General features: G+C 37.3%; 1 protein-coding gene across 4 annotated transcripts in view; it reads right to left on the bottom strand.

The window, feature by feature from the left end:
- Positions 1-26,135, bottom strand: part of CHRM3 (cholinergic receptor muscarinic 3) — a 268,811-nt gene that overhangs the window by 57,294 nt on the left and 185,382 nt on the right. The window contains exon 1 of one of the 4 annotated variants that reach the window (XM_069852363.1): positions 24,898-25,009. The exons of the other annotated variants lie outside the window; for them this stretch is intronic. Coding sequence (XP_069708464.1) covers positions 24,898-24,971 — 74 coding nt within the window. The 5' untranslated portion in view covers positions 24,972-25,009. Of the gene's footprint in view, positions 1-24,897; positions 25,010-26,135 lie in introns of those variants that run through there. 4 annotated transcript variants of the gene reach the window in all.

The following is a 26,135-nucleotide window of genomic DNA, read 5'->3' as shown; positions in this document are numbered from 1 at the left end:
AAATAACATTTGCGTACAAGTTCCTCTGAGAATACAAGACAGGATAGATAGGACCTTTGACCAACCCCTGTCTGTGAGTTGGAATTTCCAAAGGAGAGGAGTGGAAAGAAAGAGGAGGTGGGCATGACACATTGCTAGCTTGCGATCTGAAGCCTATGAAGCATTATAGCTGAACCTCACATCCTACCAGCCCTCACTATCTTTTAGCCACTGTGTCCCCTGCACCTCTGAACTGTAAGAAACTGGAGCCATGTGAAAAGCGGGGCATCAGTGGGGCAGAAAGAGTTTCTGAAGTGGGATTTGATGATATCTGCTCTCAATCCCAGGTAAATTAATGCAAATAAATCTTTCCAGGTGAACATTCTCCTGGAAGAAGCTAGATGTTCAGAGTTACCGCTGTCTGTGTCTCAGGGGGTTATAATACTGTATATTAAGCTAACACGGTGAACAGCATACTTTTTGCCTTCATGTTGCTAGACACCAACATCCCTTCTGTTAATGGTTGCTAAGTCTTTCATGTGAAGCACCAGGCTTTCTTTCAATTCCATTTTAATTTCAAATACTGAATTTCATCATTCATTTCTGCTTTCATTCCAAAAGAATTAACACATCTCAAAATGACTATATACCATACTCTCTATTTGTTCACTTGGATAGAATCATAGAATAGTTTGGGTTGGAAGAGACCTTAAAGATCACCTAGTTCCAACACCCCTGCATGGGCAGGGACATCCCACCAGCCCAGGCTGCCCAAGGCCCCATCCAACCTGGCCTTGATCACCTCCAGGGATGGGGCATCCACAGCTTCCCTGGGCAACCTGCTCCAGTGCCTCACCACTCTCATGGTGAAGAAATTCTTCCTTATGTCTAGCCTAAATCTGCCCCTCTCCAGTTTATATCCATTCCCCCTTGTCCTATCACTACAAGCCTTTGTGAACAGTCCCTCCTCAGCTTTCTTGTAGCCCCTTCAGGTACTGGAAGGTTGCTATAAGATCTCCTCAGAGCCTTCTCTTCTCCAGGCTGAACAAGCCCAACTCTCTCAGCCTGTAGCATACAACTAAAAATAAAGCATGTATTTACTATGCAGTATCAGTTCTCAGTTTCTCAGAAATTTAAAGTGAGACCTATATATATGACAGCAAAGCTTATATGAATTTGTTATTATTTGGTACTATGCTAAGGTACGGATATAGCTTCAAGGAAGAAGACAAAAAAGTATAAAACTTTACTTTGTATATTTAATATTACATTATACAGATATATTGTAGAGCATGATCAAAGAGTATTAATATATCTGAAGTCCTGAAGAATAAAAAGTCTTAATTTTAAAATCAGGGGGTGGAAATGCATAAAACTTCTTAGCAACTTGAGAACTGTTAGCAAACATGATGGACTAAACATGGAGCTGTCAGAATAAATTTTCATACAAAGATCTGAATAAACTCAAAAATCTGCTACAGTGGAAAAGCTGTCTCACTAACTTAACATGATGTAGGAAGGCGTGTTTTGGCAATAAGAACAAGTACTGAGAGTCAATACAACAGTATTTCCTCAGGTGCAATATTAAATATATTAGCACTAAATGCCTACTTCTAAGGACCACTGTGTCTCTAATTATTATTTTCCCTTCTTTTCTGCAGAAAAGAAAATTGGCAGCTTCTACCAGGATAAGCGAGGAAAGAATATAACAATCTCAAGAAAATGAAAATGCTGTAAATCTAGACAAAGAACAAGAGGTTATTAGCCAGTGGGTCAGCTCTCAACTTCAATTTTTGTCCAACCTTTAAAGTACCCAAGAGTGCCCTCTCTGAGCTGAGTGTTCTCTTGGATTTTACTTTCACACAGATATGCAGACCCAGCAATACATTTACATGGATAAATGAGTGCCTGCATCTCTCCTAACACAACTTGGATATCCAGGCTTTATCAGGTAAACTGAGGAAACAGCTGTGCAGCTTGTGTTTGCAGTGTCCTGGTGCTGATTCAAGGATGGAGAACTGGGCTCTGGATACTTCTCATCTGACATGGTTTGGACCTAAATCTCCTTTATTTCGACTCCTCAGAACTCACAAGACTTTTTGAGCACCTCCTGACACAAGTCATTAGCTCTTATAAGCAAAATGGTATCCTGATTACTCAGAGTTGTAATATGATCAGAAAATAACCTCATTCTTCCTCTGCCTATATAAAATTAATCCCCTAACATATATTTTTTACTTTGATTTGAAACTTACATGATAAAGCTCCTGTTATTGGTATAAGTGGACTGTTAAAGAGCTTAAAGAACTCATAGACAACAAACTTTCTTTCCATTTTACATTAAAATACTTTTCACCTATCCCATCTCATCTATCCACATCCATTTGGAGCATTCTCATCAGCTCTTCTAGTGCTCACACTCATCAAATGCTTATCTTCTTCTTAGAAAGTGCATTTGTGACTCTAATATTTCTAAGCCAGTTCCTTGGTGCCTCAGTTGTAGCCATTCTTTTGTTACCCTTTCTGAATACCTTACCTGGATGCTCTAGTGTTGTCAGCACTTGAAATGCCCAACTGCCCAGATTCAAGTTTTAGGTGTAGATGTATCAGTACACCCATTATGTTAAAAGTTTGCACACAAACAAGTTACATCACATCTTTGCACACTCACATCACTATGGCTTTTTCTATTAATTTGTTTCTGTGTTAATACCTAAATTTGGTATAGGCAACATTACTTTTTTTGGTATTTTGTAAAGCAGCTAGAACAAATTGTTCCAGGTGCATAAGTGTCAAAGGGTTGTAAATGATACAGACATTGAAAAAAACCAGTTTGTGTTCAAGATCATTTTCATTTAGCGGTGTTTGCCACCAATGGCCAATAGTGAAATGTTAGATTACTGTTTTCCCCAACAAAATAAGTTCTCAAAACATAAATCCATCTTTTTGTTTAAGGCACTTAATTAGGTATTAAGCATGACCTGTACTTAATTAGGTATTAAACATGACCTTTTTGTATGCTTTTTGGGGGTTGCAAAATTCCACTCCGGAGCGTGGTAAAATATGTGTTAATAACCTAGCATCTGATGACATAGTGAAATAAATCAAAATCCAAATAGATCACAAATAATAATGAAAACGGAAGGAAAACATGTACAAATAGGAAAAAAGAAAACCCAAAAATGCTGAAATGCAATATATACAGCAGGTATACACAGCTGAGAAAAACCAGCCTGAATATAGTCACATGAAAAGTGGGTCTGTTATCTCCCAAAAATCTCTGCTATAGTATTTTTGTTGGACTTTTACATATTGTCAGAATTCCAGAAATTTCAGTTTTAACAAGAATTTTACTTTTTGTAAAATACATTTCTCCTGAATGAAGTTACCAGACACAGACTTCCAGAATACTACTATTGAACATCTATATATTGCTCCACTTTGTGCGGCAGTTCAACCAACATGATGCTTAAGATATTTTCAAAATTCACAAATATGAAAATAAACTGTAGAAAATATGCTTGAGATTATTTATTTGTTTATTTATGCAGTGCAGCATCTACCAGTCCACATGTATGATGCACAGAGCTTCTATTACTATTGTCTGAACCAAAAAATCATTAAAATTCAGAGATGAGCCTTTTAAACTAGCCTGGTGGGTGGAAAGGGACAATGTTTCTCAGTGAAATGCTTTTATCTAGAAAAAAACCCAGAACACTGAAGCTAGGAAAAAGACACACAGGTCCTCTCTACTCCTTGAGCCAAAGTACAGTCAAGAATAATATGTGATATTATCAGTGAGTATTACTGTGTTTCTCTGTAGGTGGCAAACATAATACAAGCATTGGCAAATCAGCAAATAAACTAATGGCGATTAAAGAAAGGTCAGTAAAACATACACACACTGGCAAGGATCCTAGCACTTAGAAAATGACTTGAGAAAGAAATTGGAGCGGATCAATTCACTTTCTGAATATACTACTGATGAGGGACAATCATGAAATGATAGAAAAAGTGTGAGTAAACACATATATATATATTTATGCATATGTTTAGTTATATGTCACAGGAATGTTTCAAGGATCTAATTATTGGTTGTGTTTTCAAAAATAAAGGCTCTTGATATGAAACCATTTGTGACCTAATTCTATTTTTAAGGCCTTATATGGTTATGGCTGGCGTCTGCAATCTGCCAAAGAGAAAGCTGGACAAAGCTAAAGTTAATAGACCCTCAATTATCCTTTAATTGTGGATCTAAGGATGGTATTACAAGATTTTATACCGATTAAAGTACACTTTGCTGTAGCTGATTTTGAATCAAATCCATTCTCTCTGTCTCCTCACACAGAGCTCACAATACATTTTTCCATCAGGGACTGAAACATTGTCTCTTTTGCCAAGTTCCCTACAGGTGTGAAGCAGAAAAGGGCACATGAAAAACATTTGAGTTCCCTTTGGGTTTGCAGGCTTTGGGAAGCAGATAGAAACTTTTTCCTCCAACCCTCTGGTTCCTGGCTGTGAAACCACTGCAGTCAACCCCAGGGACAGCGCCTGCATCCCACCCGCTCTATGTCAAGAACTTTCTTCCCTTCCTTACATGATGGAGGAAGCACCTCCCTCTTTGCCATACATGTGCATACACCCCTCCTGGCTTGGCTTCTCCCCTTACGGTGGACTTCTCCAGCAAGCAGTAACACCCAAACACTGTTTTTAGTAAACACTTCACTCTTTTGTCTGTATAGCATAAAGCAGATATTGCCAGAGGAAAGCCCCGAAATTTCCAATGTGCCAGTTCCAGTCATTCAATTCAGTTAGTACTTTGGAATACAGGTGTCATGAAAGACACCATAACAAAATAAACATATATATTAACATTTTATGAAACTACAAACATCCCCAGTAAGACTATTACTGTGATAAAACAAAAACATTTTTCTTTCTCACTGTACCTCCTCAGGTACTGAGGTTTCAGATTTTCTGTAGTATCTCTGTATATAGTTGAGGTACTCCGTACAGTCTGGGAAGGGGAATCTCACTTATTTTGCATATCTGATAGATGTAGACTGAAACATAGCTATGCGGAGTAAGAAAAAAAAAAATTACAAAAAAAATTAAAAATTTACATCCTGGATGTAAATTGAGTAATACCTAAGAAAGACATTGTGTACAGAGTAAATATCACCATATAGCACTGTAAATGACGACATGCTAAGGAAACAATTTTCATAAAATGAAAAAATCTATGAAATTACATTTAATGCAAAACTATCACATCTACTAAATGAACTGTCATAAGTTCTTCTGAATTCAGTCCAATGTTACCAATACTCTGAGTAATATTAAAAAAGAGAAGTGTTTCAAGCATTGAAGTATTCAGTTATAAAATACCCTGAATAAAATGCCGTGATCCTCAATTTGGCATTATATCTGGCTTTGATGTTTTCATTACATGCTAAGTTCTTAACATCAGAGTGTCCATCAAAATTTCAGATGATTTTACTTGATCATTTCAAAGCAGTTATTTTTCTTACTGGGCTGTATGAAGAATTTAGAGACTCAGTTCTGATAGAAAATGACACTACATTTCAAAGCTTTCAGAATTCTTGAGAAACATGTTATTCTGCCTTTCATATAGCAGTATTTAAACTGTGCAGTTGTATCTGGACTCATGTTCAGTCACAGCAAAACTTCTATTATCCTAGTAAATATAATTATAAACTGTCTTACTAGACAAACATTGTTTTCAAATGGCAACACAAAAGAAAGAACTATGAAATACAAGAGCAAAAAAAAATGGAGGATGATATGGAGCATGAAAACAGAACACCAGTGGAAACAAAGGATGGACAAAGTAGAAAACAAAAAAAAAAGGAATTTTCAGAATCATTCATTGTTAAAAGTACAAGTACAAAATAACCTAATTTTGTAACTAAAAAGAGCAATTAAAATCACCATTTTTAATTTTCATCAATCATTTTTTTTAGTCATTGCGATAGTCAAATAATTTAATTTACCCTTGTAGAGTCTTTAAGGAAAGAAGGCTAGCCACTGAGGGTAATGCACTTTGAAATTAGATTCAGTTTCCACATATCCGCATCTCAGATAATCTGCCAGACAGAGACAGCTGCAGCTGAAGGAAGGAAAGGGGAAACAGCTTTGATTTGGGAGCCACACAGCAAAGAGCCCCAGCTGCTCTCCTTCTTAACACCTGGACAGTCCTGCAGACAGCCCAACCATTCACGTAACCTTTGCCTTCTATCCAGTAAAACTACCCCTGCTGTACTTGCCGTGTTTCTATTTCTAATGGAAAAAAAAAAAGAGCCAAATAAATCATTAAGCAGACACACAAAAATATATCAATAACAGAATTGGATTAGTGACTGCTGACAGGAAAAGTAATTAATTTTATATTACTAACCTTATGCTAAGAATTGAATCAATACTAACATGAAGTGACCTGCCTCAGATGTACCCATTACTAAGTTAAATGTTCACAGTACAGGCTCACAGTTCCAACCTACTGCGAGTTTATTTGTGATGAGGAATACGAGTAAGGATTATAAGTAAACCCAATGTATTTTGAAACAAAGAGTTTGCAAGAGATGTTTAGTAAGTTTGCATACCTTTTTACATGCATATCAATAATCAGTAAAGTACTACTGAAGGTAAGCACAATGAATTTTCTATCTGTGAATCTTAAGCTATCTGCAAAACTGTGCTTTCAGGCTGGAAATAAAATGTAATATGTCATTCTTTTGGATTTAAATTGAATATTCCTTCTATACAAGAAAATATGCATTTATAATATGTCCAGCTTTTCAGTCAACAGGGTTTTTTTTGCTATTCAAAGTCCTGTTTATATAAAAAAAAAAAAGTTTATATTTTGTTCTTTAAAATAGCTTTTCTGTAGCTGTGATGGTAGAAGGATGGAAGAGAAACAAACTGAAGACACAAGTAATCTACCAATCTTCTAATTTTCTATTAATCAAGTTGTGATAATTAGGAAAAGAAGACAACTTTTAGATTCAGGGTTGCATGATACATTTTCTTTGCCAAGGAAGCCAACATGAAAAATATCCTATCCCTACACTGCAACTCCTCACACTACTACTGCTATCAATGCAAGTGGTAATGGACCACATGATGAATTTTATCAGCAGTGTAATCTGAGTAAAAAATAATCCCTTTTTAGTAAAGGAGGTAGGATTGTTTTGGGGGAGTTGTTTTTGTTTTAAATTGATTAACTGATAGAGTTAAGACATTGTAAGCATCTGTAAAATGCTGAGGGGATGGCAGAATATGGTGCTGCAGAAGGAATGAGTAGGAACAGCTATCTTTGGCACTGATGCTGCTTCCTTGTGCAAAGCAAAATCCCAGGTTGGAAAAGGTCAGGCACCAGAACCCTTCTCTTAAACTTACAATATCCTTCAGTTACTTGGGTAAAACAGGTAGGTACCACAATTTATTAAAAACTGAAGAATTAATTGGCTAGGAGACTTTGGGACAGAGGCAAAAAAGGAGTTTGATGTATCAGAGATTATACACTGTGGTAGCAGAAAGACTGCAGGAAGACATAAACCCAAAGTCTCTTCTGAGTCCATTATTTTTTGGTAAACTGGGATGGACTAAATTTCATTTCCCAGACTCTTCTACTACATACTTTTTATATGCATCTCACAATGGTGATAGTTGTGTTTAACCTCAATAAAATTTGTTTATCTGGGGGAAATCGGTCTCCAAGAGTAGCTTAGTATTTCTATTCTTTTTCAGTCGTCTGTGTAAGTCAATTGTCTGTGTAAGTCCATATGTGGTCATAGTTCATGTTTTTCTAAACCTTCCCAAAAGGCATTAAACATGTTAGATATAGTATAACCACTTTGCATTGAACATTTGTAAGATTCATGGATTTTAAGTATTCCTTAGCAGGGAGCACGTGTTCACTGATTTTGTGTTACGGCCCTGGTAGTGTAATTTTCTATGTAAACCATTAAAGCAGCTAAACCAAATCTTTCTTTAGACTTTGCTGACTACTAGTGAGATCACCTTTAACCACATTGGAAGATAACCTGCCTCGTTCACAGGAGGACAGCCACCAGTAGGCACCTAAATTGTGTCTTAATCTCAAACTGATTATTAGAGAAACTAGCATGCTTTTTTCTTATCATTATAAGCATTGCTGTCACAAAGCATGAATAGACATACCTGTTGGAGAAGGACTGCACAACTGGAGCCCACCAGATCTGAAACTGAATATCTGAGATGCTATCAGGGCATCATGTACTGGTGAGGAGACCACAGGCTACTGATTCAGCTCTGTATTTGCTCACAGGGAGACACCCAGCACAGAAAACCGATGACTGGTGGGAAAGACTTTGCTTATCTCATGCCTGTCCAATTCACACGATGTGCAGCTGTAACTTGGGAACAGGACCACCTTCTGTGCCATTCGGTGGAGGACTAACAAGGAACCAAAGTATGTATGAGCTTTAAAACTTTGTTCTTAAATTGCAGACTTGTATTGCAGCGTGAGACTTTACAGGAGGAAGTTTATCTTTTCCTGATAGACTAGGCACTTTTGTTCTAAAATCACTGAGAGATAATGGAGGCTCATTAAGCAATTTTTGAATTACTTTCAGTACCGAAACTCATTGTAATTATAATTGTGCCTTTAATTAGCTTCTTGATTTGATATTTGATATTTCTGTGAATTAGAAGAGAGATTAAGAATTCCTAATGCTCTTGCACGTAACCTTCACTGTCAAATTTCAGTGGTCTCTCTAAAGGACAGAACAAGGAAGCAGGGGTTACAAATGTATTTGTGGAGATCCTTTTTGGTCCTTTAAAGTACACTTCCTTTTCTTACTTACTGCACTTATTTGCTAGGATTTCCCTTTTACAGTTCTTCAAATTTTTAGATATAATCTAACTTTATGTGAGGAACGAAGAATGAGAATGCATCTTCTGGACCATGAAGGCAATGTTAAGAAAAACAATGTAATTCATAAACATACCAAGCTCAAATCCCATCTATTTCGCCCCCTTCCCTCCACCTCCATAAGGAAGGCTACACTAAAGCCCTTCACATTTGCCAGCTATGAATGGTCTTCCACTTTAGTTCCAGCATCCTGGAAAACCTTCACATTCACATCCCCCTTCTGAAGCATCTCCTGCTACACGAGCCACTTGTGCAGAAGGACTACTGCAACACTACCCACATACTCAACAATAATACTGAGTGTGGAGGAATGACAGAAACATTTTCTTTTGCATTTTTTATTTATAATTAATTGTTTTGAAAAAACAAAAATTACTGTCACTGCTACAAGAAGAATGCCGTGCATACTATTCTATTTCGAAGGTGCACTGGGCAGCAAAACAGGTTTAAGATATCTCAAACAAGATGAAAGTGAAACTAGTGTACCACAGACTAATGTACCACTGTACTGCAGGCAGGAAGTGTTAAATAAGTTTAAAAATAACACAAGGTCCAACTGCACTGATCTTAAGGTCAAGTAAACTCCTTTTCAACTTAAAAGTAGCAGTTCCCCTTCGAAATTTATGCTCATTACTCAGTTGTCACATTTAGAATACCTCCTAGGCAATACAAAAAGCTCCATGTCCTCACGGCTTCCTCCATGAAGTCAAACTGAGCATGCCGCTGAAGGAATAATTCTCCTTTTCTTAAAAGTAAGCTGGTTTTGTTGTATTGCTCACCTGTGTTCTCGATACCTTGAGACTGTACAGTTTCAACCCTCCCACTCCCCAAAAAACAATAAAGAGATGCTTTACTAAATGAAAACAAATATTAAGTAATCCTATAATATGACACATTTTAAAGCTGTTGAAATAATACAGAATAAAAAACCCTGCCATTTTTTACTGTAGATTTTTTCTGGGGCATTGAGTCCGTTCTTCTCTGTCTATGTGATTATTTTTTTCCTCTTGTAGTAAAAAATCTGAAGTGGTAAAACTGGCCCAGTAGCTAACTGAAAAATTGTACTGTATAACTTGTGCATTATCTCCTCAAGAAGATAGTAATAAACTTTTTTACTGTGAAGTATCAAAAGCACCCTAAAAGTTAAATTATTGGATAACTCTTGTTTTTTATTATCTTTAAAAATATTGTAGCTTTGATGCATTTTTTCTTCTAATGAAACAGATGTTCTATTTCTTTATTTCTTTATGATACATAATAGTTAATGTAATACGATGTTTGCTTTTCTGCCTCTCAACATGCACAGTTCCCAGGGAACAACCTATTTCCTGTGAATTTTAATGCTTTCTAAGATATAACCATCATTCAACTATTACTACCGTTATAAACTAAACATTGTATTGAATTAAACAGTCACAAAATTAACACAATTATTCATCTGAAGTAAAAATGGACAGGTTCTTCATGACAGAGTACTTCCAGCTTGGTAAAAGGGCCAAATACCTCTGTATTCCCTGTCTGTGAGGTGAAATTTTGCAATATCTTACTCTCAGGCAAGGGTCTGAACCACAACACTGCCACATCTGTTGTTTTCCACTTGGTTAGAAATACTTAAAACACATGAGGATGTTCACTTCCAAAGTCAAACATGACTGGTGTGTAAAGCAGATATATAAAGACACATTTATGTGGAGGTAACTTCTCTGGTCACATTTACCAGAAGATTAACCAGTCCTTTGTCTGGGGGAACTTCTTTTTACATCTCCCTGAAACTGTGTTTTCCTGAATCTTTTTCTCTTCTTTTCTAGTATATTATCAGCTCTCAAGGGCTCTCTTAGAAAGAGCTTTGCTCTGAGCCTACCGTTTTTACTTCACTACATGCTAAGCCAATGTATTCATGGAGTGAATACAAATTAAACTTGAACTGAGTCAAAGGAAAGTAACTAATTTTTGACAGTGAATCACCAACCTAACAAAAACTGTATATAAATGTTAAATTTTAACAAATATTTTGAAAGTAAAACATGGACATACTATATGGAAAAGCAAAAACAATAAAATTAACTCCCTAAACAAGACAAGCATTAGTTAGTGATATTGTTCAGAACACTACTGAGGCCAGAGAAGGTTGAAGTTTCCTTCAAATTATGGTCGGAATCTTTGGATTTGTTATTTTTGTCATCCTAACCCAACCAATGAACATACAATGACACATTTTAAGTATCCTGAGTGATACTTAGTGTGTCTGAACCAAAACTTTAAGATGGCATTATTTATCGAATCAGCGTTCAGTTAGTTTTCTGTTATCCATACTAACTTTTTTTCTCCAGCAAAAATACCTGACAGATTTCTAGTATATTATATTTCCCAGGCCTACCACAGTGTACATTATTGCTCCTGCTATTACCTACTTTAAGCGAATACTTTTTAGGTTGAGAAACATCCGTGACAAGGATGTGTGTATACTTAGTGTGCATTTATTTCACAGCACTAATGTTTTATAGTGGTTCACACACAGATTCAGTTCACCAAACATCCTAATGAACTACCTGAAGCTTCCTTCAGAAGGACCAATGAAGAGCTCTGGCAGGGGAAGGTGAGGTGCAGATTAGCCTCTCAGGCTCTAATCTCTGATATGAGAGACATGCAGGAGAGATGTAAAATTATTCGGGGCCAGTAAAAGAATTCCCCTTCCAATTGCACGTGTGTACCTCCTCTGGTTCACACAGGCATGATCTCTTTGACTACTCACAGGGTAACAAGGCTCTGAGGAGACCTTATTGCAGCCTTCCAGTACCTGATGTAGGTGTACAGGAAAGCTGAGGAGTGACTTTTTACTAGGGCATGTAGTGATAGGACCAGGGACAAAGTCTTTAAATTGGAATGGGGTTAGATTAGACACTAGGAAGAAATTCTTCATGATGAGGGTGGTGAGGCGCTGGAACAGGTTGTCCAGGGAAGTTGTTGTGGATGATACCTCCCTGAAAGTGTTCAACGCCAGGATGGATGGGGCCTTTAGCAGCCTGGTCAAGTGGGACATTGGCAGGGGTGTTGGAACTAGATGATCTTTAAAGTCTCTTCCAACCTAAACCATTCTATGATTTTATCATTCTTTCCTAACTGTACAGCATAATTAATGGACTGTCCAAGTTCTCAGTCACTCATAGTTTCAGTCCAAAATCCTTTGAAATTAAAGCTCTGCAGGGACTGTAGAGGGCTCAGATCATAGTCTATATCTACAACACAGTGAACAGCGATCCTGAGAGTGATTTTTTTAAAGACGAATTTCTTTCTTCATATATGCATAATTGTATTTCACTACATAAGCGTGGTCTTAACAACTGCAATTTTTCAAGCATAGCAACTTCATGAAATGATACACTGATTTTGATACTCTAAGGCAGATATCTGGTCATATTTACTGAATGGAGAGTTAACTTTGTAGGAGAGTAGAAGTAAGACTTCCCTGATAATAACTGCACCTTGCTGGAGTCTTAAGATCAAGTTCAGTCCCCCATTCCTTAGATGTAAATAGGTGTCTAAATTTCAGCTGATTCTCACTATTGTTCCAAAAGAGAGATTTTTAAAAAATCAAGTAAGTTTCCTCTTGGGAAAGCATCCCATGGAGAGAGAAAAAAACCCCATAATTGCTAATGCAGAAGATATTAGGAGAAAATACAAGCCTCATCATGAGAGATGGAGGAAATGTGAAGACTAATTGTGATGCTTAGATTGTGTTTACCCCAGACTGCTGCTCTACTTGCTCTTTGCATTGTGCAAGTGAAGGAGGAGATGGGCCATGGAGCCATATTCACTATTCCAGCAGAACCATTCAAGTGAGGTGTGGCAAACACCAGCAGTGCTGCTTCCTCCATTTAGTTCCTGTTGCTTTCAGCCTCCTTCTGACTGGTTTACTGGGAAGAAACTATGATTTATACTTTGTATTGCTTTTAAATCGCTGAAAAGCAAAATACTGGGTAAATATGAACACAAATGAGCACACTGCCATGAGATGTACTCTCCTCACATTTTGCTTGCCCTTCAGCATATGATCCTATACAGAATTAAACTATAAAAGTTTTAAAGGAGTTTTGAGCTCTATTACTGTGCTGGTTACCAAAACAGACACTCACAGAGACATCATTACTGACAGGACAGAAGTGGAAAATAAACCATTACAAAAGGTTTGACTTCAACAGCTCTTTGCTGAGTTGCAGTACAATTATAACTGCTATCTTGAGCACATTCTTTCCATGACTGTAAATAAAGCAATGTGTCCTGATTCATGAAAATGAGGAGTATAAAAAAATACAGAGTATTCCAAGTCATTGCAACAAAGCAAGACAACCTGCAGCAAACACAAATGTGGGACAGTAAAGTTTTATGTTATTGTTGTTGCCAAGACTTCTTGGAACACTTTACTGGTCAATGACTGTAACCCTTGACTTCATTCAAGCACAGAAGGAAGAAGTAATATTTTAATAGATATTCCACTACATGCAGCCTTTTTACATATCCAGTGAGGCAGGAAAAGGCTTTCTTATTGGCAGGACAAGAAAGACTACAACAAAGGAGGAATAGACACTTCCATAACTGCAGTGGTCCTCCCTTGCAAACCTTCCGGGTATTATTTTCACTGCATCTTTAGTCAATCTCATTAGAGGTTTCAGAAGAGTTAAGTTCCTATTGACTGAGGAAATTAGTACGGACAATTGATTAGAAAAACCTGTTCAAGCACATGTCTAACAGGAGTAGAGTTATTTCAACTGAATATTTATAAACCCCTTCTTCAACACTAGTAGCACTTTGACAGCAATGGCCAAGTAACTGAGATGTTGGGAAAATACATGGATATGGGTGGGATACACAGACTCCAAATAGTATTTGTGGCCTGGATGACAGAAACGATGCACTTTTCATAGAATCATAGAATAGTTCGGGTAGGAAAGGACACTTAAAGCTCATCTAGTCCAACTTCCCCTGCAATGAGCAGGATCATCTTCAACTGTTCACATCGCTCAGAGCCACATCCAACCTGACCTTGAATGTTTCTAGGAATGGGTCTTGTACCTCTCTCTGGGCAACGTGTTCATGTGTTTCACCACCCTCATCGTAAAAAATATCTTCCTTATATCTAGTCTAAATTGACCCTCTTTTAATTTAAAACCATTATCCCTTGTTCTATTGCAACAGGCTTCTACTACTTCTTTAGTAAATGACTGCAGTAACTTTGAGGCAGAGATTTTCTGGGATAGTATAGCAAGTTCAGACTGTTTTGTTGGGTTTTTTCCTTAAAAGCTGACCATATGGATACTCAGCAACATTTTTTCAGGCAGCACATTTCCTTCCTAGGTGTCTTATCGTATAAGCAGTATGTTGTATAACATTTATATAATTGTTCTATTGTGCTCACCTTCATTATAACAAGCAAGTTAAAATAGGCTATACGAGAAAACAAACAAAAATCTCAATCTGAAATGCAATATAATGCAACCTTTACACTGATGGACATAAATACTGCCCTTGTAAGTCTTCTGCCAGCCACGTTTCTTTTTTAAGATCTCCAACAATTCAGTCATTTCAGCTCAGTGCCTATGTTCAAGACACTGCTGCTCCGTGGGTATTTTCCCAGTGTTGAATGACAGTGACAGCAACAAGGTATGGAAAAAAGCTCAAAAGGCTTTTTCATCATAACTTCTAATACATGGACCACTAAGTTCTATTGCAACTAATAGTATGAATCATGTTTTTTTAAAAGTCATCAGTTCTGCTTCCTACTACAAAGTTCCTCAAAATATACCTTCAGGTTTGGTGTCTCTCTTGACGGAATAAAGCACAGTAAAGCCACCGAATTTATAAGAGTTGTCACTCTAGCCAGTATGTTCACAAATAAATCACACAACAGATACTGCTTTACTTGAAGGCTAGCGGATATTGAAACATCCTTTTATGTATACATGGAAATATGACCATGATTTCTGTCATGGGTTGAATGTTCTTGATACCTGGAAACACACCCAGTTTTTGCAAAGCATCCTCCCGGCACTTTGTGTAATACTGACCAGAATATTCAGGAAACAACAAAGTGCTAAATAAATGCTCCAGGGCTAACACTTCACCACCTGTCCTTGTGTCTAAGCCCATACACCTGTAGGATCCAGAACCTTTGGTACTCAAGTGTTATATGACAAAGGAAAGATATGTTCTTTTGATCAGATGGGCCTGAAATAAAAAAAGGTATGAAGCAGAAGACAATCGTCAACAGAAAGTAACTTTGCTCACGCTAATGAAGTTAAATGATGAGACCTGTGGTGATCAGCATTGAATCCTGAGGAAGATAGTGAAATAATACGAGAAGAATTCATATACTGTTTCTTCTCTCAGATGTTAAAAGTCCCTGTTCTCCTGCTTAATGGATAGTCAACAATGTAGGACAGAGATTTTATCTGCGTTTTCTCTCTGACTGTGTTTATAACGTCATCCTTATAATATTCCAGTAATGGGAAACTTTCATCCTATTACTACAGACTGTCCAGGAGCTGAAAAGCAGTTTACTAATTACAGAGTGTACCATACACTCGACTGTTACTGTCTCAAATGCAAACCAGCAGGGCAATTACAGTTATCCAAATGTTCACTAACAAGCTTTTACAGGCAATATCTTTATTTAGGATATGTAAGAAAAAAATGTTGACATAGTATGTTATTCATCTCAGATGAACACAACTTAGTAAGACAAGTCCATCCAGCTTTCCCTTCCAAATGGGCATCAGCCAGACTGATGCAGACAGATTATCTGTAAGCACGTCACCACATGAGCAGTATGGTTGTAATGAATGGTGAACAGGCAAGGCTAAACTGCTGAGCAGGCTGTGGTGGTGATTAGAGGAAGACATAACACTTTATGGGAGGATATACCCAAGTGAGGCCTCAGTGTAGTGAAAGAAAATATTTACAGTGCTGAAATGTGTCTTCAGTACTGCGTTATGCAGACAGCAAGGGAAAGATGCTGCAGCAGCATGTCTCTTAGCAGACATATACAAAGTGTATTCAGTCTTTGGATGAGAGAAATACAGTGTTAAGTAATGATGAGGTGTAGAGGCAGATGTTATAGTGATTTATTAATGAAATAAACAGTTTTCAGTGAAGAAGTTCCTGTCCAGTGCTGTTCCAAGGGAGGGCAAGGTGTATTGATTGTTTGTGATAGAATACAGTGAAAAAGGCAGAAGTAAGGTGCAAGGGGCTGTACCTGAGGCTTGGTGAATGATGGACTGGATATTCTAGTATGTGTCCCCAGATTTTGGGCTAATGATTTCTTTTCTTTTAACTGAATGCTTTAGTCAATTACTCTAAGAAGTGGTAAATGTAATAAACGTGTCTTATGCCTTCATAGTTATGTGTGGCATTGAATACTATGGAAACTTATTCTTAGGTGTAAATTTCCATCTTTTTTTTCCAAAGAGATACAGGAAATGCAGTTTATATTTCTTAATTAGAACTATTCAACTAAGGCAATTTGAGCTATTTCTTGAAGAAGTAAAAAAAAAAAATCAGTTTTGAAAAAAAAAAAAGATAGAAGGAATGGCACTCTTAGGTTATCCTGGTAGATGGAAGATGTGGACATAAACTCTTAAGACATCAGAAGCTATGTAAAAGTCAAAGCTTAGCATAACTTCTCATTGAGTTAAAACCAGAAAAAGATCACAGAAACTTCATTTCTAAAACCACATATACATGAATATTGACTGTACATGTTAACACGAGATGGGCTAGAACATCTAGAGAAATAAGTCATTTATAGAGGCTGTAAAAGCAGAGAAAAGAATGATAACTAGGATGATGGCAGATTGTGAGCTTGATATGTATATCAAACGAAAGTACCAAAAGACTTCCTTGTAAACTCCAGAATAATTCAAGGCAAGATTTGTCTTCTCTCTTAGAATATACTCCTACTTCTTAAGAATATATTCCCATTGCAATGACCCATTAAATGCTGTGGCAAATAGGCATTAGTGGAATACAGTGAGCTCTGGTTACACATCCACTGCTGTTATCTGCTCATGAATATATAAATGGATAAAAAGCCCACTGATTCTGTATCCATATGATTTTGGCTTTGAACTGCTACGAAGTGGAACACCCTGCAAAACAATGTCCTGTTGCCTCTGCTCCCCAAACTGCACAACCTGGGCTCGGGGATGGCTCTGCCCTGCCCTTCCATGTTCTTGCGCTCAACTTAACCTTTCAATCTTAGGCCATAATGCTAATGTTACTATGAGGAAAATTTACATGTGCCTTAATTTCAAAGCAACCATTTGAAGCAATAAATACAAGGGATCTGAAGCAATTGCTACTACTGCAAAGCACATATTCCAAGTTTGTTAGCAAAACAAAAATCCATCTATAAAAAAGAGAGCAGTCGCTAAACAGAGATGATTTTCAACTGTGTTCAGGAAAACATAAACAGCTGAATATTACAGAAACCAGTGTCTCTTGAAGGGATGAGATCGCAAGAACATATGAAATTTAAAAAAGGAAGCACACTGTTAAGCTTGGTCCTCTAAAGATAATGAGAATCAGAATCTCATCAAAAGTGTTTTGATAGAACAGGAGGAAAATTCAACCTGATGTGTATTGCAGATAGATGACTTGAGCTCAGAAATAGAAAAAAAAAAGTCTGCTCGGCGGCTAGATGCTTTTAAAGAAGGGTAAATTGAATTTAGTAGTGGTATGGAGATAATCATATAAGAGATTATTTTTATGATATTCACCAAGATATTTTCCCATGCAGGAATGTCAAAGGGAAAAAACAGCTAAATTATTTCAGCTTACTTTTATTTGTCTCATGTTCACTTTGAATGCATTTCTTTTGTATCCCACACAGAAAAACACCCAAAGGGTATAGTTCTGTTTCTAGGCATGTGGCATGCTATGTATCTGTTTCGGTGAGATCAAGGTAGAATACAGGCATTAGTTAATAGAAAGGAAAATAGAAATTTCAACAAAATATTTGCAAGAAACCCCACAACAATTAAGAGAAAGGTATAAACTGTGCTATGCAAATTTGCTGGTGTAAAGTATACAAGTTCATTATTCTGATCTTGCTTTGCTCATCTTGGCATAAAACTTTTGTATTAGTCTTCGGTGCTCCCTTGTGGGAATAGGTAACTTAGTCACTTGCTCTCCAGAGAGCCCACACATTACATATAATCCTATTCAAGTGCCTTTCAGGGATTTGCCTGAAAGTAAGATAAACTTCAGCTCAAAACTTCTGTTGATGCTGTTTTTGTCAAGCCTGTTGCTAAGATGACTGCTTTGGGACTTCTGAGCCCACAGCCTAAATTCTATCTTTTCAGGCAGCCACTTCCCCCTCTTATATCCAGAAGTTATGAGTCATCTACCTCACTGAGCCAACAAATGCTTCTTAATCTTTTCCAAGCCTGAGAGAATAAGAGCAGACGGAGGTGTTCAGGCAGATTCTAATGACCTTTTAAATCGGACAGACTGTGTAGGACAGAATTTAGTCCTAAAGGTCTTGCAGCAAACACACATTAGAAAGTAAATTGTAATTGAACTGTCATTTCAGATAGCATGACATACTGACACAGTCTAACATCTACCAAGAGGAATAGTTTCCAGGTCTAAACCAAGCTAAACAGAGTGAGGGTTCTTAAGTACTGGTGTCAGTGATTTATTCTAGCATGCCAGTATTTCATTATAATTTTCCAGTGGGAGTGTGATCTTGCATTCCTTTTCTATAGATAAGGGCAAATCACTCACACTCCAGAAAGTGTGAAGCCAAGTTAAGGCTCTGAACTGAATATTTATTTTCCTTTTGCTAAATGCCTTCATTCTAACACTTGCAAAAGTTCAGAACATTTCTTGTAACCACGATAATACTGCTGCAAGAAGCAAGAGACTCCTTAAGCTGTTCTACATACTGCCAGTTGGGTTCTCAAAAGCACCACAGGCAGATCCTTTTTCAGAAGCCCTGACTATCAGTTTATCTAGACATATGGAAGTAAGCAGTATGCCAGAGATGTATTTTCAGGCTGCACTGGGAAGAGTTATTTCTCACCAGATAGAAGGCAGGGAAACTTCTATTACCCCACAACATGATACACAACTATGAAAGTAAGAGAATGTTGTCCCAAGTTTAAAACAGGGGTCTGGCAACAAAGGATATCAAGCAACAGATCTGTGGACTAATCAGCAAGACAGCTATGACATACATTGAAGGAACAACATTTAGTTCAAAGTAGGCCAGCCAATAGGACCATCTGGCAGAATGGTACTTTTTTAACACAATAATTAGTCTGTTTCAGTGATGCTCATATGATTTTAATTCATCGAATGCTACAAGAAATGCATTTGTCATAGGTGGGACCAATTATGGCACCTGAACACTGCGGCTCTGTGTGTGACTTTTGTTCTCCTACAGCAGTCATTTGGTGTGATTGATGACATGTTTGTGAGATTGTTAGATTTATGGATTGTTTACAGATATTCAAAAGCACCCTTGATGTTTCAGCTCACAACATTCTTCATTTCAGAAAATTTCCATAAGATATTAATTCAGTTTTTCCTGCATTATAGTAATGAAAAATAACTGAGGTTTTTTTACCATCTTGACTCGCCACAATTCTGAAAGCAAAGTACTAGCCATCTTGTTTAAACGATGCAACAGAACTATCTCCTTCCCTTGTCTTTCCTCCAACATTCTTTATCTTCTACCTGTTAGGGAATTTATTCTCAGGACAATATGGACACTATTCTCTGCAGCAGAACTTTTGTATCTTTTCAAGGTGTTTCACACTATTTGTATTTTAAAGGTTAGAATACTATTTGATTTTCTTAATGTGTCCTGGAAATGAATAATGGTCATCAGTACTGTCAAAACCAAAAAAAGTTGTACCTGAACTATCTACAATTACATACAATAACAGGTTCTGAGCCTGTTAACCCTCTAAATCTGATTAGCTTTAAATTGGTGTGATTACTTATATGTGTCAAAGTTAAGCACGGGAAGTATTTACAAACTTGCAGGATAAGGGGTTTAGACTATTGAACATTATGAAGTATATTTTTTCCCTAATGATTACAGCAATAGACCAAAACTGAAGATAAACATGTTGCTTTTGATAAACTATCTGCACTGGTTCAGGAAAATCTTTACATCTAGACTTCAGGAGCCTTATTGCTGAAATTAGAGCCAGAGACTTTCTTCAGCTTTGCAAAAAAACAGCTGCAAACAGAGATGTTTGCAAATAAAGTTGTGGTAGTTTAACTGTACAAGATCACGCAAACCTATTAGCTTCAGAGTACAAAGATAATTTTTCCTAACTGAAATTTCAGACAGGATATATCCAAGCAAGTACAAATAGAGGAGGATACTGGAACATACACCCGCTAATACTGGAACATACATTTGTTAATAAGAATACAGTGAGACTACTAACATCTAAACTTTAGCCTCAGAAGCAAATGGCTCACAGGCATCATCTTCCTCTGCAGAATTAGTCACCTCACATACCTTCAACACTACCCACTGCTGGACGAAACACCTGTTCCTGAACACCCTTTCTCCGGACTGTCCACTTGCTGATACAAGATGTCTAAATTTTACATGGGAAAATGTTGGGGACATAAATTCTAGAATAAATGTACATCGTAACAGTCATTATGTAAATATCATGCATACACCTATCTTTTATCATGGCACCTACATTAATCTTTTTACAAGTATAGAAGACAACTGAACTCCCTAAGTCAGTTTTAGTGGAGTTCTACATGACATTTTATAACTAAATCTGCTCCCTATTATTTAAAAACAAACAAACAAACAAAAAGCAATAATTCCAGAACTGCAGAGAAGTTATAATAACTAGGGAGGGACATTTTACAAAGCCTTGTAGTGATAGGTCTGGGGGCAATGGGTATAAACTGGAGAGGGGCAGATTTAGACTATAGACATTAGAAACAATTTCTTCACCATGAGATGGTGAGGCACTAGAACAGATTGCCCAGGGAAGTTGTGGCTGCCCCACCCCTGGAGGTGTTCAAGGCCAGGCCGGATGGTGCCTTGGGCAGCCTGATCTAGTGGGACATTTCCCTGCCCATGGCAGGGAGTCGGAACTGGATGGGCTTTAAGGTCCCTTCCAAGCCAAACTATTCTATGATCCTATGATTCTATGATAACTAATAATTTTAAAGTGTTCATTCATTTCAGTAAAATTGAAAAAATTGCTATTGAAAAATAGCAAAGTTTAAATATTTGCAAAGGGAAAAGTATTTGGAAGAGGAAAAGAATTTTCAACATATTTCCAAAAGTATGAGAACTCATATCTTTGGGCTCATTTCTTTACTTGTTAATTCTTTCTAGGTGAAAATGTTTTCCATTCAATATTATTTGTATTTCAGCTACTGTGTGTCAAGCCACTTCAGTTGTCTTCAATTACCTCCATATACTGTATTTTATGTTGTCAGTCTAAAAATTATTTTCATCTTATTTTTAACATTTATGGAAGAACTTAAAAAGTCTAGGTTTTTAATTTAGTTTGGAAAAGAATATTGATGTGATTTCAGTTTCAGAAATGGGCATTATATCTATCAGTAAGGGCTTCACAACCAGTTTGGTTGGTCAGCTGATCACGAAGAGGAAAATTTGATTTTCCTACATGAATTCTCAAGCGTCTATAGAAATTACAATGCTGCTTCAGACCACAGAAATTTCTTCTTAGACTAGAACAAGTTTTGTTTTACTGAAGGCATGAATTCAATTGGATCTAACCAACACCATAAGAATCCTTTGTAACAGTATTCTGAGTAGACTTCTACATGTAATACATGCAACATACGCAGCTCTGTATTCGGGGCAGAATGTTACTTTCAAGCTTTCACAGTTTTTCATGCTAGAAAACACTTGCAAGTTACGGTGTATAATTTGCTTTGTTAGCTTATGCAACTGTATAAAGATGGGATTTTTGGTAAATATTAACTTCAGTATTTTCATTACGACAACATGGCAGCACAATTCAGCTTAAAGAAAATGAATATTTTCCCTACTTCTCTCACATAATCCTGAGTACTATAGAAAATTATTTCTGTAATGGCTTGCTGCAGAAAATAAAAACCATGTTATTTTAACAACAAAAGACCAAAAATGCAACAAATGACCTTGTGAGATTACCTTGATGCTAGAGGAGTATTCATGCAGGGAAAATACATGACTTGTATTGCCAACAGAGCATAAAAAAGATAGGTTACCAAGACCCATAACATGCCATAGCATTCTGAGGTACACAGGTCTGGATAATATGCATACAATGCTAATAACGATATTAGTGCACAGATTCTGCTTCTTTTCCACTTTTTCATGAGTGGAAAATGTATCTACTGAGGTATCTTCAAAGAAAGCCACACTAGCTCCCTTAGGTTTGGGTGGGGTTTATTCCAGACCAAATTTCACCATGATTTAGAGTACAAAAATGTTCTATATCACACTGGGTCTGTGAGAACCCATGGCTCTACAGTGCTTTGGAAAGGAATGCGTAACATTTTTCTAGCTAATATTACAAATTTTAAGGTTTCCAGAGCTAGCCTAGTACCCTGACAGATGAAGTCCTCAAACACTTGGGCCAGCATAAAAGAAATCATAAAAACACCCCTGCTTAGGCTTCTCCATAATGTTTTCCTCCACCATAATAACTTCCAAAAAATCAGACAATGCATACAGAGTGTGCATTTGATGTGGGCATAGTGAGTCGTTTTTCATTGTTTCCCCTGCATTAAATTATAAGCAAATGGAACAATTTACCTCCTTTTCCTTTTGCATTTTTTATTGTGCTTTATGCAAGAAAGCTCCTGGGCATTGTAGTAATACTAACAATTGCATAACATTCTCATGATCAGACAAGCTATTCTACCTGATTCAGGGGCAATCTGATGAATTTCAGTGAGGTCAAACTAGCTGGACTCACTTGGCTTAAAAAAATGAAGAAATAGATTAGCGTTACAATTTGAGTGAAGGAAAAAATAAGAATATTAAATTATTTTACAGAGGGAGACATATATCTACAGTTAAAACAGAAAAAATGCAAAGTATAATCAGTAGCTGGGTGAGGGAGTGATTTTTCTTTATGGTACAGTTATGAACCAAACACATTACAGTAGATGTTAATCTTATTAATCATGTTTTCTACAGCACTGCAGAAGATGAGCCTCCAAGGATTTCATACTACACACAGATACATGGCAAAAGACCATAGCTCTCCAGAACAGTTTATAGATGAGGTAAAATAATATTGGTATCTGAGGGAAAAGTGATACAAAAAAAGAAGTGATCAGCGTGTGAAATGCAATGATGATAAATGTTAGTTTTGCAATGGGAAGGTAAGAACAACAGGCTGAGATGGGATAAGGAGGGAGAAGGGGCCAATAAGAAAGGAACAGCTCAAGTGGGAAAGAAAAGACAAAGAAGTGCTGGTGAACATGATCAGGATACAAGCACTTGGGACAGATATGAAGTACAACTGAGGTGAAGGGTGATAACAGAGATTAAGAGCGGACATCCACTAAGTAGACGGGTATGCCTAAAGTGCAGAGATAGCTGAAGGCCACAGGTAGCCTGCTGCAACAGCTGGCTGGACTCTCTGGACCCTCTGACTGGCCACAAAGTTGCCCTGGAGCTGGTGGGAGCTTCTTGGGAAGGGTAAGAGGCATTTGGGAACAGGTTTTTCTGGACACATCTGAGACAGATGACCCACTGCTTTGTTCTTGTATTTGTGGTCTTACATCATTCTATTTAGAGATGACCATGCCACAGAAAATCAGTTATTTGCAATTTTGGACCACATAACTGAAAAATAAAGCACATATGACACCTGCCTTAAAAATGAAACCAGCTATCACTCTTTGAGTGAACCAAATCAGCTCTGCAATCAAAACAAAGTGAAATTAAGCACTTCATTCTTGAACAGACATTACTTTACTGATACCAGTGTATCTCACAGAATTAGGATAACTGTCAGTCATAATATAGCTTTGCTGTTCAATATTTACTGACATATTTTCTCTGTCCTAACCGCAGAGCAAGGAGGCAGTGAAAATCAGGATGCACATAAAATCTTTTAACAAATCGCAATGACAACTGACAATGCAAAATTTACAAAAATATTGGCAATAGTCTGGTCTGGAAGAACTTAGAATAAATAAATATATGCAATTCTGGTGGAAATTTGTAAAAGAAAGAGAAAATTAAGAGTAGCTACAGAATAGAATAGCTATTTTTTTTTTTCAAACTGTATTTTATCTACCTTACTCAAAAGAAAACTGACCCATTATCTACTTAGTGTATATGTTCTATCCAAAAGAGAAAATACTAAAAGGACCTTCACTTTGTCAAAGAATAGCAGTGGAGTTAGTAGCCCGAAGCTGAAATAAATGTCTGGAAACAAGGAAAATGCGCATAATGTCATGGAGAATAGTTATCCACTAGGAAAAACATTGAAAGAAGCAACAGATCCTCTGTCAGTTTATACATCATTCAGAAAATCACTTTCTCCTTAACTTAAAGTGGTTTAGATCAAGAGAAGAACAACTTGGTGAAATTTAATGCTATCTGAATGTTAAACTATATCTCTACTAGGTTCCTTCCTTCCTTCCTTCCTTCCTTCCTTCCTTCCTTCCTTCCTTCCTTCCTTCCTTCCTTCCTTCCTTCCTTCCTTCCTTCCTTCCTTCCTTCCTTCCTTCCTTCCTTCCTTCCTTCCTTCCTTCCTTCCTTCCTTCCTTCCCTCCTTCCTCCCTTCCTTCCTCCCTTCCTTCCCTTCCTTCTCTTCCTTCCTTTCCTCCTTCCTTCTTTCCTTCCTACCTCCCTCTCTTCCTTCCTTCCATCTTTCCTTTTCCTCTTTCTTTCTCTCTTTCTTTTTTTCTCTCTTTATTCTTTATTGTGTTAACAATACCTTTATGACCATCTTCAAATTTACCTTTTTCTGTTGAGGCAGAGTGCAATGCCAAGCTGACCAAGGAAATGATGCACAATTATGAAAGTACACTGCATTTTTTCTGAATTTGGTGCCAGCCTCTGTGTGTTTGCAATCAAAGCAAATTGCTATGGAAATAAATGTTACGGGGTTTCAGACAGAGAAAGAAAAGCAACAAAACTACTTAGGAGCACCCAAGCAAGTAATAAATTCCAATCCAAAAGCCACACAGGAACAACTGCTTGGCCCTGTCCAGCCCATGATTTAACTGCCGAAGCAAAGGACAGAGAGGCGAAGAAATATTAACCTTTCAGGGCTTTGGTAAACTGCTGGAGCCAGAAGCATAGTGAACAGTTCAAGGCTTCCAGGCCAATGATAGCAAATGCTGTCAGCTTGACCAGGAAGAATCCAGTGAGCCTGTGCTAGGAAAGGTCTCTTCTTCTTGTCAGATATAGAGCTAACAAATGAGGGGAAACTTACATCCTAATTCTTTTCTTACCAGCTTTTGTAAATAAATCACATGCACAAAGTCCTGTTGTCATATGACCTTCTGCTTGCTTTTGAAGGTTAAGTAATGAATTATGAATAATTCATAATAAATTAATAAGTAATGATCCTATTCAGAGTGACTGGGGTCGACTTGCTGATAGCAGTTTTTCAGAAATGAAATGCTTGTAGTGAAAACAGGATCACTCTGTCCAAAGAACGTGGAGAGGAAACACATGGATAAAAGCTGTGTCATAAAACTTTTCAGGGAGAGGTGTAGGACTAAAAGGTTCTAGAAGTGCCTCTATGGGAATGGGATGTTAGATACAATTTCAACCTCCAACTAACAAATAACTTCTTAAGCTTGAAGACAGAGAAACTCTGTTCCCACTTTCTTGGAAACTCACCAAAAAGGGAGTTTGCAGAAAACACATGCAGGGTGTCCTGAACAGATGTAGGTCCCAGCGTGCTTGCAGCACCTAAGTCCGTGTAGGCATAGCAATGCCTCAGGCTGGCTGTACGTAAATAGTACTTAACATTTCTGCTTGAAAGTATTATATTTCCATAATGTTTACCTTAAAAATCAATACTTTAGAGAGGCTTTACTGCATTATATCAATAGTCTAGGATAGTTGCCTGGAAAAATCATGGAACAGATCCTCCTAGAAACTATGCTAAAGCCTATAGAGGATGGGGAGGTGGTTAGCAGCAGCTAGCGTGGCTTCACCAAGGGCAAGTCCTGTATGACCAACATA

This window comes from Phaenicophaeus curvirostris, chromosome 2 (genome assembly GCF_032191515.1).
Source record: "Phaenicophaeus curvirostris isolate KB17595 chromosome 2, BPBGC_Pcur_1.0, whole genome shotgun sequence".
Classification (NCBI taxonomy): Eukaryota; Metazoa; Chordata; class Aves; order Cuculiformes; family Cuculidae; genus Phaenicophaeus; species Phaenicophaeus curvirostris.
The sequence above is the reverse complement of the archived record's forward strand: the minus strand, read 5'-3'. Positions and strand labels throughout refer to the sequence as shown.